Genomic DNA, 15828 nt, shown 5'->3' on the forward strand with positions numbered 1-15828 from the left:
TGGCTGAGGGGCGGTACAGATCATGCCCGTAAGGGGGACCGGGTCCGTCAGTCATTGTTCTGCTGCTGTCTGTGGCATGTATGCGGGTGGGTGAAACCAACAGTAAGCATAGTGTGCCTGAGCGCAAGTGTAATATAATTCAAAGTCTAGGACGTCAAAGCCCCTCAGGGCGTAAGGCCTAGTAAGGATATTCCAATGCAGGCGTGGCTGTTCCCTCCCCCCCTGCCCCCGCATATTAATCTGATAATTTCAGAACGCAGCGCCTTAAAGAGGTGCCTACCTGGGTGATATGGAATGTTATGGAACAAGTAAAGCAGCTGCGGAAGGACAATCATTTTAATTAGGGAGATACGACCTGCCCTCGAGAGCGGAAGGGAGATCCATTGGGTAACACAGCTTGCAAAGCGGTCAAGGGCTATACCATAGTTGAAGCGCAATAATTCCTCCCGATCTCTAGAAATGCATATCCCCAGTTAGCGCAGATCGGAGCTAAACCATTACAGTGGGAAGTCCATGGGGAATTGTGTGGCAGCAGGCGTAAGAGGGAACACTTGCGACTTCCCCCAATTAATGTGAATCCTGGAAAGTTTCCCAAAGACAATAAATTCACAAAGTAATGGGTTTATGTTGTGGTTCCCGAGCATATAGTGACGTTGTCAGCATAAATTGATAGGAGTATTTGGCGCAAATTACAGCATAATGCCTTGTCCTGGTGGTGCCGCCCAATCTTAGCCGCTAAAGGCTCGATCGCAAGGGCAAAGAGCAGGGGGGAAGTGGACACCCCTGCCGGGTGCCCCTGGTTATGGAGAAGGCTGGAGACAGTCGGTCATTGACCATGAATTTAGCCGTAGGAAGCCAGTAAAGTAAACGGATCCACGAAAGAAACAGTGGAGGGAAACCCATTCGCTGCAGCACCCCTAATAGTTAATCCCATTCTACAGAATCAAACGCCTTGGTGGTGTCTAGAAAGACAGTCGCCATGAACAGACCGGGATCGACATTGTGCAATATGGAGAAATAAAGTGCATACATTTTGTGTAGTCGATCGACCAAGGATGAATCCCGATTGGTCGGGGAGTACGAGCTTCTCCATGAGCAGGTTCAGCCTATTGGCAAGGACCTTGGCTAAAATTTTGGTGTCACAATTAATGAGGGACAATGGCCTACATTAGTCGCCGTGGGTAGCCAACTTCCCCGGTTTGAGTAAGGAGATAAGGAGCGCCTCTCATATAGACTGGGGGAGCGTACCTTGCTCTGTTAGTCCTCGTATACCTTCCAGAGAATGGGAGCTGGTTGATCGATGTATGCCTTACAAAAGTCAATGGGTATTCCATCTAGGCCGGGGGCCTTTCCAGACTTCATTTGCATAACTGCTTCTCGTATTTCATCCAGTTCAAATGGGTCACTCAGAAACTCCCTCTGCGGGTTTCCCAACAAACCCAGGGTGACATCAGCGAGACAACTGTTGAGGTCAAGGGAATCCCACCTGCCTGAGGTGTACAACTTAGAGTAATGTGTGGTAAATGTTTTAAGTAAGTCGGATGTGTCTCTGTAGAGCACCTCCCCAGGACCTTCAACTTCCAGGACATAGTTAGAAAAGCGAGGCTTACGTATGGTCTCTGCCAGAGCCCTACCGGGGTGCTCGCCCTCGCCATCCCTTGAGGCCACCCAATACTTCCCCCGGAACTTCGTCTCAGTCTGCTGTGCTGGTGGATTCTGAGAGCTTATCACGAAGCTCACTATGAGCTCGTCCATCAGCTCCACAAGAAAGTCTATTCTCTATACTTTTAAGTTCCTTCTCTAGTGTCTGTAAAGTACGTTGGATGTCCCGTAAGACTCCAAAGCTTTTGGAGATATAAAATCCTCGAATTGTGACCTTGAAGGCCTCCCATATTGTTTCGACATTCTCAACAGAGCCGCGATTCCTTTGTTGGAAAATCAGCAATTTGTTAGAGTTCTTCGTGAAAGGCTGCGTCAAGCAGCGTGAGGGGCAACAATTTCCAGATGCTGCGTGGGAGATCATGCCCTGGAGGGGATAGTGTCAACTTTACGGGTGAGTGATCAGAATATGTGTGCGCTAATTGCGTAACAGCCCTGATCGACGGGCCACGACCCCGGGAGGTGATCCAATAATCCAATCTAGCCCTTGAGGCAGAGTGTGCTGTGAAGTGTGTACATTCGGCGGTGTGAGGATGTACATAACGCCATGAATCTATCAACTCATCTCGTCAGTCAGTATATCTTGCAGTATTTTTTTTAGATCTATTGTAATGATGCGGTGCGGGATTGGACCTATCTAGAGCAGGGTTAAGATCTCCTCCCAATATAATGTGAGTGGAACCGATCTCAGTGATTTTCCCCCATAGCGTGGCAAAGAATTCCGGGGAGTCATTGTTAGGGTCATAGCAGCAAGCTAAGGTGATTGATACTGGACCCAGCCTACCCCACACAATGCAGTACCACCCCTGCTGATCTTGTGTAGTCCTGGCCACTACAAAGGGAGTTTTCCTTTTAATAAGTATGGCTGTCTCTCTAGAGGAAGAGGAGGAAAATGTTCTATGATCCGCCCATTTGGATGCAAATGTATTGTTGTGACGGGGATTGAGATGGGTTTCTTGGAGCATCACGACCTGTGCCTGGTGACGATCCAAATATACAAAGACCCTCCTCCTCTTCCTCGGATCTACCAGCCCCCTGACATTCCAGGTGAGGACATGTAGATGTTGGGGAGATTAGCCATGGGATGATGGGAAAGCCAATGCTCGATGGTGTGATTTCCCTGCTTCTGTAACAAGTAAAGCTAAGCTGAACTTTGTCTGTCTGTCACTGTAGGGTGGGAACAAAAAACAGGCCACTAGCCAAGCTCCCGGCCACCAGGTCACCAAACCTAAAATGGTGGCCGGGAGCAGGCGCCCAAGGTATTTATACCTGGGCAGAATTTAGCTATATTTGGGCTATATTTGGGCTACATTTATGCTACTAGCAAGCCCGAATTCAAAAAAGGCCGCGCAGGGCCAGCAAACCCCTCCCCACACACACCCCCTCCCAAACTGCCCAGGGGTGGGGACTCCCTACGGTCGCCTTCCCCCCCCCCCCCAAGCCCCCCTTGGGAGGGAGGGGTGGAGGGGGGGAAGCAGGCCACTGACAAAATTGTGTGTAAAAGGCCGCTTTATTGGAAACAGGTGCACATTACAATATAAACTCCTTGGCCGAAACGCCTTCCAAAACTAGACCTCACTAAATAGAACATGCCTAGCCCCGCCCCCTCCCCTAAATACCTTCGAGCCCGCCCCCGCCCGTACATTACAACATTACAACAATATAAAACATTATAAAACATTACACTCCTGTATAACCCCCCCAACAATCTCTAAATCCAAACCTTCTGTTAACCAAAACTCCCCTGCCTGCCCCTTTACAGCTATCGGCCCCCAAACTGTGTAACCGAACTAAACTTACCAACCTAACCTTTCCCTGTCGATAACCCAACTCAACAACATAACTCCACCAACCTCCGGTAAAACTGCCCAGAATTCACCATAACCCCCGCCACCCAGAAAGAGAGGGGCGGTGAGACCACCACCCTCCTCTCTTTCTGCCCCCCCAAACCACAGAGGGCTTTAAACACCCAGGTCCGGCTTCCGTACATTCAAACACCGCGACAAAACCTCCCTGAGCTCCAACAAATAAAGATCCATGCCCAACCTTGACAAGTGAACCCCGTCTCCACGAAAAAACTCTACCGCCTCAAAGCGGATATCTTTGTGGGTCACTCTCCCAAAGCCCAAATCCCGACAAAACCTGGCGATCTCCAAATTCACCTTCCTCCGGGACCTGTCAATCGCCCTGGGATTCAAAGCCCCTCTCCACACCCTCCGCGGGACCAATTCTGTCCAGAGGACATGACAACCGGACCAATGCTCCTTCAACAACGCCAAGTCCCTTTTCATGGCTCGCAATAATACCACCCCTTTCACGCTGCAAAGATCATTCTCCCCCAGATGAATTAAAAGAATATCCGGGCATTGTCCCCTCACCATGGCTTTATTCAAACAGGGAATCAGCTCCCTCCAAAGCATACCCCCCTTCCATACCAATCGAAAACGGCTGCTATTAAAACCCAAACTCCCCCCAAAATAACTTTTGCACGCTTGAACGTGCGCCCACTTGACGAAGGAATGCCCCACAATCCACACCGTCAATTCCCTCGTGTGTGGCCCAGCCACCGAACCTGAAAAGAAAAACAAGCATGAGACTCAAACCAAAGAAGTGGACGCAGGCGCCTGAGGAGCATTTTCTCTTACATATTTGTGAAAGCAGGAAGATGACCAACGCCCTAAGCGCATTATATCGCCCTGTGACCAACCCCGGTTATGCGCCTCAGTCGCCGCCCCAATCCTAAAAGAGTGCGTCCCAAACTGGGCCCCATCCAAACCCAAATGCTGTAACCCCTTACGCAGGACCATACGCAGCTGATAGTCAGAGACGCGCGCCCCATCCATGTGTCGAAAAACTAACTCGCCCCCATCACCCCCTGAGAGAGTCTTCCATTGCCTCGCCAACCGCAGCGGACATGTGCAACTAGGGGATCCTGCTTCTAACCAAACCCCTTTACCAACCCCCCTCTGATCTGTTTTTGAACTAGGCAACCAAACGTTCACACCGGTGTCCGCGAAGAACACGTCCTGCCAACAAATGCCCCGCTTCACCTTAGTCCCCAGAAGCTCCGAAACCCGAAATGCCGCAAAAAACATGAAAACCATAAGGGTAGAAAACAACAGAGCCTCAAAATCATCTCTGCAAAGTGCAGGCAACACAACCAACAAACGTGCCAGCGTCTGCCAGGAAATAGGCAAACGAGACAACCCAGTCCCACCCCGTTCTCTAGCCCAACCCTCAAGCATCCTGCGTCCTATTTCCCCAGCAGACGGGGCATAACCCCAAAAAAGCTTACCCATGAAGGCAACCCCTGCCAGTTTCCCAGCAATAGTGACTCTTGACAGACCCTTCTCAATGAGGTCAAGGATAAAGTGAACCACATCATCCGAACTGCGCCACCGCTCCTCCCTCCTACAAGCTCCTGAAGACAAAAATTCCTTCCATGCCAATGCATATGCTGTACGCGTGGAAACAGACAAGGAACCTACCACCAGTTGAAACACCCTACGTTGCCGAAACTGCCCCTCCTCTTTCTTGGGCACCACACCAATAGGGGAAATGATCAAATTAGGAACTGGCCACTCTCCAAACGGGCCTGCCATCCTCCCCTCCTGCACTTCTTTACGCAATTTTTCACTCACCACCAGTTTGTGCTCTGATGCGGATTTCAGATTATCTGCCCACCGTCTCTGCCGGGGCCCGTGGTACCCCAAATGAAAACCCCACCTGAAACCATCCAAAAGAGTGTTTTGCCACCAAATCCCCGTAGCCTTCCAATGCATCCTTGAGCTGAGCCAATTTAATTGGCGTAGGAGCCCTTTGGCCCAGAACCCTGTGCGCCCCTACCCCCTCGTCCACCCTGCGACTGCTGCGCACTGCCTGACATCCCCGCACCTGCTTGCTGCCCTTGCTGCCCGCCTGATGGCCTAACGCCCCAGCAGTTGACGAGAGGGTGCCGCTTGCCGCACTTGAACACTCGTGCCGGTATTTACAATACTCCCGAGTACACAGGCCTTTGTTGAAGTCCCAACATGCCCCGACCCCAGTCTGTGATGCGGCTGAGCCTCCCACCCCACCCCGGGTGGGCTTACCCTGAAAGGGCCGATAAACTAGAGGCAGACCACTAGCCGTAAAAATCGTCTTACCCCCTGGCGCGGCCCCCATGGTATGTTGCCACAGGTCATTATCTAACTCACCCCATTTTGCTTCTGAATCCCAAGCCATACGGGCCCTAAATTCCTCGTCATACTGAGCCCAAGCATAACCATTACCAGTGATTTGAGCCTTCCGTATAACATCCATATACTTAAATATGGCCACGCAGCGCTCGGGAAACTTTTCACAGTATACACTAGCATAAATTAAGAACGCCGCCGTCCAATTCTCGATCGTCAGCGGCACCTTAGGGCGCTTAGCCAATTCATACTCCTCTTCTTTAGAACCCTCCTTAGATCTCACCTCCCTGTGTAACAGCTTCAGAATCTCCACATATTCCCCCTTCCAAATACGCTCCTTTGTTGCCAGTATTAAATGCGCACCTAGAGGCTTAGTCACCCCCATATAAGGGAGCTTCTTGATCTTTAATTCTTTGCTCTGCGGCTTCTCCTTACCATCGCCTGCCTCTGCATTAGACCCACTCTCCACCTTGGCCCCCGACAACGCTCCCTCCGTCCCCGTGCCAACCCCTGTATCCTTCACATACTTCCCTCTATATAATCTCCCCTCCGACACACCCCCACCCCGTCCTCCCCAGACCCCACAGACACCATAATAGGTTTGGCCTGTGTTTTCGCGCTCTCACCTGGCTCTAAAGAGGGTGTGCGGACCGACTCCGACCGCTTCACCGACCGTGCAGAAGAATCCCTTGGAGGATGCGCCCTCGCTGACGGGCCGTGCTCTCCTTTAGATTTCACCACCACGGACTGTGCAATGGGTGCCACACCCGGAACCTGTAACAGACTACGAGAAACATGAGAATGTCCCCCCTCCTCGTAACCCTGAATTTCCCCTTCCTCGGGGCTGTCTTCATCATAATCGAGCAGTATTGGCTCGTCCACCAGCAAATTCTCTTCAGCATAATCCACCACACGGGCCTTACCGGACCCTGAATGAGCACCACCGGCCTCCGCGGCCTTAAAACCACCCTGCGGGGGAGCCGACTGTACTCGCCGGTCCTCCCCTCTACTTCGCTTAACATAACAATCCATCCTATCAGAAAATTCCATCCACCTTGACCGTCGTGACGTTGGGGCCAGCAAGGTCGCGCCGGACCTTCGTGAGCTGGCCGCGACGGGATCCCCCGCCGGTACGGAATGTGCCGCGCAAGGCCTCATCCTCCCTTCTCCTCGGCGATAATGGGCCGCACCTCGCCCTACCGAGTCCGCTGCTCTGCTACTTGTCCTACCCTGTAAAGAAAAAGTTTGGACTGGTGTGCCAGGAGCATGAAAACTACCAGCTGCCCGCGACCAGAGCACTCAAAAAACCCGCGCCGGATAGACCACTTCCCGAAACACCCGCTCGCCCCGCCCCCACGAGCTGCGACGACATCATCTCCTCCTCATCCCCGCTCCATTCCAGCATAGCGTGCCCCAAAGCTGACGCCGCAACTTCGCCATACCCTTCCCCCATAGATAGCGACCTACCCGACCTCGTACGGACGCGACCGCTCGCCCCATAAACCGCCCTTGTCCTGTCACCCCCCACCGTGACCTGCCCCCGGGCACCTGACCACCCCGGGCACCTGACCACCCCACTGCACCCTCCCCACCAAGGCCCCGGACACCTTCAGCCCAGGAGGGAAAAATGTCCAGGCCCTCGCCCTCAAAACCCCCCCAGCTGCCTCCCCGCCCCCCACAAACCAACCTTCCTCTCCAACCCCCCCTTCCCCAGCACCCCCAACAAACTCCTCGTTCAATGCATGCCAACCCACCCCTCCCTGGGCCAGTAGCTGCTCTGAACTCCCCCGCTCCGAACACCCCTGCTCCCCCTGCCTCCTCAACTCCTGCGCCGGACACCACCCCTCCACCTGCGCCCATTCCCCTTCTCCCAGAGAACTCGCCCCCACCGAGAAAACCGCGCCCCCTACAGAAGAGCCCGGAGAAAACAATAAGGGGCTGCTAGGCGCTGCCTCGCCCTGCCCCCTGCGCCTCTCGTCCGCCACACCCGCCTCTGAATACCTCCCCAGACCCCTCATATCTGGCACCTGTCCACGTGACGACTCCGGGCCTACTTCCAGCCCCCCCCGCACTCCCCGCGACAAACGAACTATCCCCCAAACCAAAACCGGCTGTGCCGGCAGCAAAATCCGTCCCACGCGCCTGTCCTGCCTCCTGCTCCAAAACCGCCGACCCGCCCACACTCAGCACCGCACCCCCCTCCCTCGCGCTACATAAACCCACCTCCGACACAGACGACGAACGTCGCTTCGTGCCGCGCCCGCCCCCGCGCTTACCCACCACCGCGGGAGATGACAGGGAACGCGCCGCTGACACAATTAAACCCACCCCAGGCCCCGCCGCAGACTCCACACCCGCCTCCCCCGGCACCGTCACCCGACACGGCTGGCCATAACGAGCGGGGACCGCCCTTCTCACAAGCGGGCGTCCCCGCTCACTCACTGGAATCTGCCTGGAATGCTTCGGAGAAGTACACGCGGCCACCGCAGCCGCCACTCCGGCCGAGGCCTGCCTCGGGGGACGAGACGGCCCCGCGACCTCCCCGATAACCAGGTCCATCCTGCCTGCCTCCGACAAAAGCCGGAGAGCCTCGAGCACTCGGTAATCCTGAGAAGCCATCACGACAAACCAACAACCCTCGAACTGCTGACCAAGAAACACCACAACAAAAAACACGCCACTAGCCAAGCTCCCGGCCACCAGGTCACCAAACCTAAAATGGTGGCCGGAAGCAGGCGCCCAAGGTATTTATACCTGGGCAGAATTTAGCTATATTTGGGCTATATTTGGGCTATATTTGGGCTACATTTGGGCTACATTTGGGCTACATTTGGGCTACATTTATGCTACTAGCAAGCCCGAATTCAAAAAAGGCCGCGCAGGGCCAGCAAACCCCTCCCCCCACACCCCCCCTCCCAAACTGCCCGGGGGTGGGGACTCCCTACGGTCGCCTTCCCCCCCCCCCCCCCCCCAAGCCCCCATGCCTAGCTCGTGGCTTCCTGACCTGAAAATGAACTGTCAGGCGGACCTTTGCTCAGCCTGACAGACACGGTTTGTTAGGGGCAAAAGGTGAATGGGTGTGGCATCTCAGCCCTAATGAACCTGCTGCAGCTGCTTTCCTTCCTTCCGATTGGTCAGAGTCTCCTCATCCGGCTTCCTCCTGGAGCTTCATGGATTTCCCTGCCATGGAGCAAGGACCAAGTAGAGATTCCTGGCTTAAGCCAGTATCCTCCCACTGGCCGCAGGCTCCTGCAGGTACTTTTTTTTTTTTGTGTTACTTTTGTACATGCACTCTTATAGAGTGCATGTGTTTGCAATCCCTCTCACACCACCCTCCTTAGGCTATCTGTTGTATTTCCTCCTGTCAGTTTTGTTTACCCACACCCCATTCTCCTCCTGCTGTCTGTTCTTTTTACACATCCTTCAGCCCTCCTCCTGCTGTCCGGTCTTCCTTCCTCGCTCGTGTTGCTTGCCCCCCTCCAAACCAGCCACACTTTAAGACCTTGCACAGGAGACTAAAGGAAAAAAGCACTATCACGTGGTCAATGCTAGCCACATCATAGCGCACGTTTTTCCTTTAAGCCATGTTGCACAGGTAAAGAAATTGACAAATCCAATAGATCTTGCATAGGCGAAACCTATTGGCTTGGCCAGTGCTTGTTTGAGAGACATTCTTAAATCTTGTGCTCCGCTAGTAAACCGTGATTAGTGGTCATAGGACATCCAATTATTTCAAGTTTTTTTGTATAATTTCTTTTTAATTCCAGGTGTCTATGTAAATAAGAACATGAAACGTTTGTTTTTTAAGCTACTTTTTAGAAGAACTTTATTTCTGGTTTTAAAGCTTAGCTATTTAAAAAAATTAACTATTGAGTCAAACACTTTCTTTGACACATATGCAATAATAATTGCAGCTAGGTATTACATTTTTTTGTGTCGCGTTAGATACTAATACCTGTCGGGCGTTTGCCAACCTTTTTGTTCGTGTTAACTATGGTCACTGTATTTCCTGGACCCCTCACCTTGCATTACTGATGTACACATTATTTCGGCTGCTTTGGACAACAATGTATAAAGATTTTTTTTCTCAGTAGGTGTTAGTACTTACTCTTGATTTTTTGGGAATACTCAGAGAAGATGGCTTTGAGACTGGGCTCCAGTACAGAAGATGTTCAAGTGAGAGGCACTGACGCAGAGGGGTTCATGGGCGAGGGAACGCAGCCGCCAATCGAGCTCCTCCACGTGTGTGGCCGTCAGCGGGTATCCGGGGCTTTGAATGCATACCGAGTGTCCATTGGTCATCTGGAGTACCAGCGTGTTCTAAAGAGGACTCCAGCGAGGCGTAGTAAAGCCCCAGTCAGCTGAGGCCAGCTGCGTCAGTGCACGCTCATGGAATGTTGAGATTGACAGTTTGGGAAAAAGGGAAGGTACCAAAGCGAGGAGGGGGGAAGGAAGAGTGTACCATGGAAAAATATTACAACGCATCCCCCTTTGCAGGGAGAAACAGCACTTCTCACGAGGTGTGCAGTAGGGTTAATGGGAGAGAACTGACACTGCCCGGAAGCATCCAGATAGTGAGTAGCAGCATTTTTATTATAGCTCAAATTTCTAGCACAGGATGTATCCAGTCTGCTCTCAGGTAGCATTACAAACTCCCAGCTCACCGCCACTGGCTGCTCACGAGAGATGCTGGCAGTCCAAGGCCGCTGCAAGCCTCTCGAGACGATCCCCCCCCCCCCCAGCATTGGCAGGGGACCCCAAAGGTAAATCATTTACTCCTCACAGCCACTGGCGCTTGCAGAGTCTGGGCTTAAATAAGTTTCATAAAATAAGTGAGGAGAGCTCTGAATTAGCTGTAAAGTTTATTGTAAAACTATCTTCACAGTTACCAAAGATGTGTTTTTCAAAATGTCACAGAATTAAACACGTGAATTCATGATATGCATAGTTCGATCTTAAGGTAAATATTCCCCACTTTATTTACAGTTTTGTACAAATATAAAAACGTCAGTTGAAGCAGTATAAGGATATTTTCTAGGTACGCCTTAGAAGATGCACAGGAGAATGCCCCCTTCTGGAGGTGGGTGGAATAAAAGGCACGGGGAAGAATGGCACAGACCAGCGTGGAGTATCACACATTGGGGACAGGTTAGAGGAAGGAAATCTAACGGGACACGGAGTCATATGGCACACCCCTTCGACCCCCGAACCACGACCTCTCCTTGCCACTGTGAAACTCCTACAGGCCTGTTTTATCCCCTGCCCTGGTACTTCTGGACTTGCATTTATGACGAGCAAAGTAAAGCTGGAAGAGGCTGGACGATGAGCAGGATGCAGGACTGGGCGAACTCCTCACACCTGAAACAGCACACCTGGGCATCTCTTCCACTGCACTTTTTGCAGTCAACTGGGAAGAACAGACTTTGGGGCAGACATGGAGGGTCACTAACCTGTGCCCCAGTTTCAGGGAGACCGCAAGTTCACGTGCCTTCGCTTGTTCATACCCTACAAGGAGGAGCATGTACCTCATCCAGGCTCAACCCCATGAAACACCCCCCACTGAAGACGGATACAGATGACCAACACCCCAACCGGTACTTATGGGATCACCAGCAATATGTCACAGCGTTGTGTAAAAGTGTTCACTGCACTAATGAGAAAGTGTAAAACATCCTGCACCGCAAACATATTTTACTGAAGTGCAATTGGATGGACAGTGCACACCTTTGCAAATACCCAAAGCTAACCTCACTAGTCATTGCCATCACCCCCTCTGTCCTTCCACTCCGGCAGCGTAGGGCCTCTACAGGGCGGGGTTTGCACGAACATTTAACTATAGGTGAAGGTGATAAATACCCCATCCTCCTCTGAGCAGCCTATCTTAGAGGGTTACAACACATAGGTGCATGTACATCTCATCACAGACGTCGCTCATCGTGCAGGGTCACCATGGAGCCCGGCTGGTGGCGAGACCAGAGGACCACATGGAATAGGTCTGGGAGCACACCAACCGAGCGAGATACCACTGTGTCCTTATTGGGCCCTCAGGGGACGCCCTGAACACCCTTCCTCCAGCGATGCCAGCTACGGCAGTGCAACAATGGGCCCTTGAGTATCTGTTGGAATTAGGGGTGTCAGCAACTTCCGTTAAGGCTGCACCCTATCCGGCGAAAGGCTCTCTACCACTGCAAGAGCTAAGTAAGCACATACCACCTTCTACAACAGGCAGCAACCGTCTGAAGAGTTATGATGAAGGCACATGGTTTGACATATTAGCAGAGTTCTCCTTAAGAGGCCCCACGCCTTGCCTAGTTAGTCAATCACGCTTTGAATGATGGGAACTGTAGGCACATACGTAAAGTGCCGGTGGCTAAAGACCAGGATGGCAAAAATAAAATGGCGATGATGAGGACAAGAGGACTTCTCTTAATGTCGTGTCAAAGTAATTATTTCACCACTATTTCCAAGTAACAACTCCATTCTTAGCTTAACAGGAAAAAAACAACACACACAGATTGGGCAAACACTTAGGGCTTTATGCATCCACTTGCATGTGCCACACGCCTAGTGAAGGATGTTCCACTGACCTTGGGCATACTACATATCACATACTACACATCACCCTCCCCTGAACACCTCAGAAAGAGTTCTCATTCCAGATTTAAGGCACAAGTATTCCCAGTGGGTGTTCACATTCTCACAGCGGAATATATGCCCCTAAACTTCGACATTTCAGCTGAAAGTCCAGATGATGGCATTCTAAACCCTGTGCCACTTTCATCACAGCACTTTCCGTCAAATCTCCCTCCAGTTAGACAGCCAATCACAACCGTGTGCCATGTCTGGGGCTCATCAGGTAATTTAGTTCACCAGCTTTTAGAGTTTGGAAGCCTGAAGAGTGGAAATGCTCACAAAAAACGCTACAATTCTATGGCAAGTAATTAAACTGGGTAAAAACGTATTGACTTTACTGGGCAGTAGACATAAAAGTCACTACAGAAACATGCAAATGTCCTCTGTAGAAAGCTACAGAACAATGGTACGCGGGTTATTGCAGGGAGCGCTTCTCTTCTGCTTACTTTCATGGTGCACGCCATTTTTGAAAAAAGATATATATTTTACTTAGGACAGCATTGCAATGTGTTCACATCTACTACAATAATTCAAAACAAAAATGGAAGAGAGGGTCAAATGACAATTTGCGGCTGTGTGAACGCCTACAGAGATCAAGGGAACAAGGCGAGAGAAAAATAAATCTCACACAAATGAGGAACGCAGACACCTCCTAAAGCGGGTCTTCTGTGATCAGCTGAAATTCTCCTGCTCCCACCACCATGTGCTAATTATATAAATAAACCAACCCCATGCTTCCACAGATACGCTTCTCTACACAAAAAGCACCATTATGATGAATGCATTAAAAAAAAGGTCTCTTTGAAGTAGAAAAAAAACAAAAGATGCAAATGCTCTTAAAAAATAAAAAAAATCTGCCTATAAAAATAATTGTCAGTGAACAGCAGCAGGTTGTTCACAGTCTAGATATAAAATTAGTTTACCAGTAATGGTTGTTACAAAATATTACAATGAATATTATCAGGTTGTTCTAAAACAAGAGGGGTCAGTGTTGATCTTTTCTGTTCACCTCCAAGTATCAATTAACTCTGGCACTGCTCAGAGGCTTCCAGCAAATCCAGGGACTCCAAGCTCCACCCCCAAATTCCCACCAAATGAGCATCATTGGAAACCTGGGGGCATTTGTCACTCGTCGGTCAGGGCTTTTCTACTGGATTACAAGGCAGTGGCCCTGATTGCAACACATTTTCAGTGGTTCTCTTAAAATACAGTGTAAAAAAGGCATCAACGTTCATTTTCTCCTCGGTTCCCCCCACTGGTGTCTAGGCGTCCACTTCATCCGGAATCCGCTTGGGTTTGTTGGCTGGTGGCTTGGGTGGCTCTGTGCTTCGGCGACCAGGTGCTTCCTCCTCTTCATCATCATCCTCATCGTCCCTCTGTCTCAGAGGCCTTCCTTGTTGGGTTGGCTGTCCCTCTTCTCTTTCACTGCAAAACCACATCAATGATGGTGTAAAAACAAGGAATTCAAGTATGTGATTCATTATGTTAAATAACAAATGCAACACAAACAACATTTTCTGCTCACAACCTAATCTCACCAAGGTAGTCAATTGTGTCCAGTTATTGACTACTCTAAACACTATTCTGTGACTCAAGCGTGAACATTTGGAAGTTCAAACAACTTTTGCAATCGGAGCTGAAACTACACAATCTTTGAAAGTCCAGACTGCACCGGCTTCTCCTACGCTCAAAGAACACAATTTTGGGTAAGGCTTTGAACCCAAACTCCTCTCATAGGCAGGGGATCTCCAGGGAGATCAGCCCCCGTTAGATCCTAGGTCAAACACGTGCCAGGTTGGCATCTGCATAAGGAAGGTTGACACCCAACACAGGTGGTAGGTTGCTGTCCTGAAGGAACAGGAATGATGGAGCCAGCACCATGTCACCCACCTCTGCTCACCCCTCTATGTGAGTCCAGCTCAATGCGTCTGTCAGGAACCAAACTGTTCTGCTGTGCCATCTCTGCCGAAGGCAGGACCGGGCCCAGCAGTCCTTTGGAAAGCCTGTAGTTGCTGCATATTAGGAGAAGGACAAGAGAACTGCAGCTTCCATTGAAAACCAATTTCAAAATCCAACAACTCTAATGGGCAGACATCACAAAAGCTAGGAGAAGCAGCTGACCATGATCAACGGGAAGACAAAAATTCAACTCAATTTGGTTTAGGACTTGCAACAACTTTTCAAGATTTCTGTACTGTCCCAGCTTTTAATACACTTCTCTGACAACCGTGGCTTCATGCCAGAAGTCCATTATACTTTGGGTGCATTATAAGAGTGATTCGAGTACCCGCCCTTCTCTGCCAAGCCCTGGTATAGTGAGTTACCCAGTAGCAGACCTATGGGCCAATAATGGACAGTCAATAGCTCTAGAGGGACTGAAGGTCATGGACCTCCAAAGTTGGTGTTCATCTCCAACCTGATCCCAGCATTGTTGGAATTAAAGCCATGCAACCTTCCACTGTCACGATGCAGCATGGGTCCCTCCAGCTTTGTGGATAGCCCCTTATTCTGTGGTCCTGATGGTAATAGAAGATCTTGAGAACGACCCTTTGGTAGTGATATACAAACCCATTACGACGATGAGAGCTTTTGGGTGCGGACCTCAATGTACTAAATGTATTGCACAAAATACTAAGAACTATCAACAATGACTCGTTGGGATTTAGTATCTGGTCTCTGTTCCTAACCAGTGCCCACTACAACTACTGGAGCCCAAAGGCTCTGGGGCACTGTACAGACATTAACTAACTTTGCCAAGGGCTACCCATTTTCAGTCCACCAGCATCCATCTTTGACTTGGATAGACCTTTGGGTGGATTTTGAAAAGCTCTGCAGAGCTTTGGCTGAGCCTTCTGAGGTTCTATGGTTAACCCCGCAATGGTATTTAAGAATCCAGGCCACTTGTCAGACCCAGAGAAATAACAAACTCTTCATCGAATGGAGCGTGCAACCTGAACCTACTGCATTCCTTCCAGGGAGAGCCCGGCATCTGGTCATTCGAATGCAGCCAAGGGATTGCAAGGGATCCAGATGATCCAACCTCAGGCAGTCTGGAGATTGAATAGGGGGATTTAGTGTTTATTATTTCTGGGTGCTAGAAAATCTCTGGGGCCCTTGTGTTGGGTCTCTGAAGGTGCGAGGACCATAGGTTTGTGTGAGTTTCATTCTAACTTCCCCCTTCTTTTCCAAAACCAATCCAAGTTGCTGCCTTATTCTAACTAATGTCTCTGACTGGATACTGACCTTTACTACATGTGGTAGTAAAGGTCCACTGGTGGTTCACTAATCACTCCCACTGGTGGTTCACCAACCAATTTCAAACTTCAGTACACTGAAGAGAAACGACTAACCATCAACAATG

General features: G+C 50.5%; 1 protein-coding gene across 1 annotated transcript in view; it reads right to left on the reverse strand.

Moving 5' to 3' along the window:
* Positions 1-10683: 10683 nt before the first annotated feature.
* Positions 10684-15828, reverse strand: part of GPA33 (glycoprotein A33) — a 188607-nt gene continuing 183462 nt past the window's right edge. The window contains exon 7 of the mRNA XM_085621109.1: positions 10684-13892. Coding sequence (XP_085477235.1) covers positions 13730-13892 — 163 coding nt within the window. The 3' untranslated portion in view covers positions 10684-13729. The remainder of the gene's footprint in view (positions 13893-15828) is intronic.

The sequence above is a fragment of the Triturus cristatus genome, chromosome 8 (genome assembly GCF_964204655.1).
Source record: "Triturus cristatus chromosome 8, aTriCri1.1, whole genome shotgun sequence".
In the NCBI taxonomy this organism is placed as follows: Eukaryota; Metazoa; Chordata; class Amphibia; order Caudata; family Salamandridae; genus Triturus; species Triturus cristatus.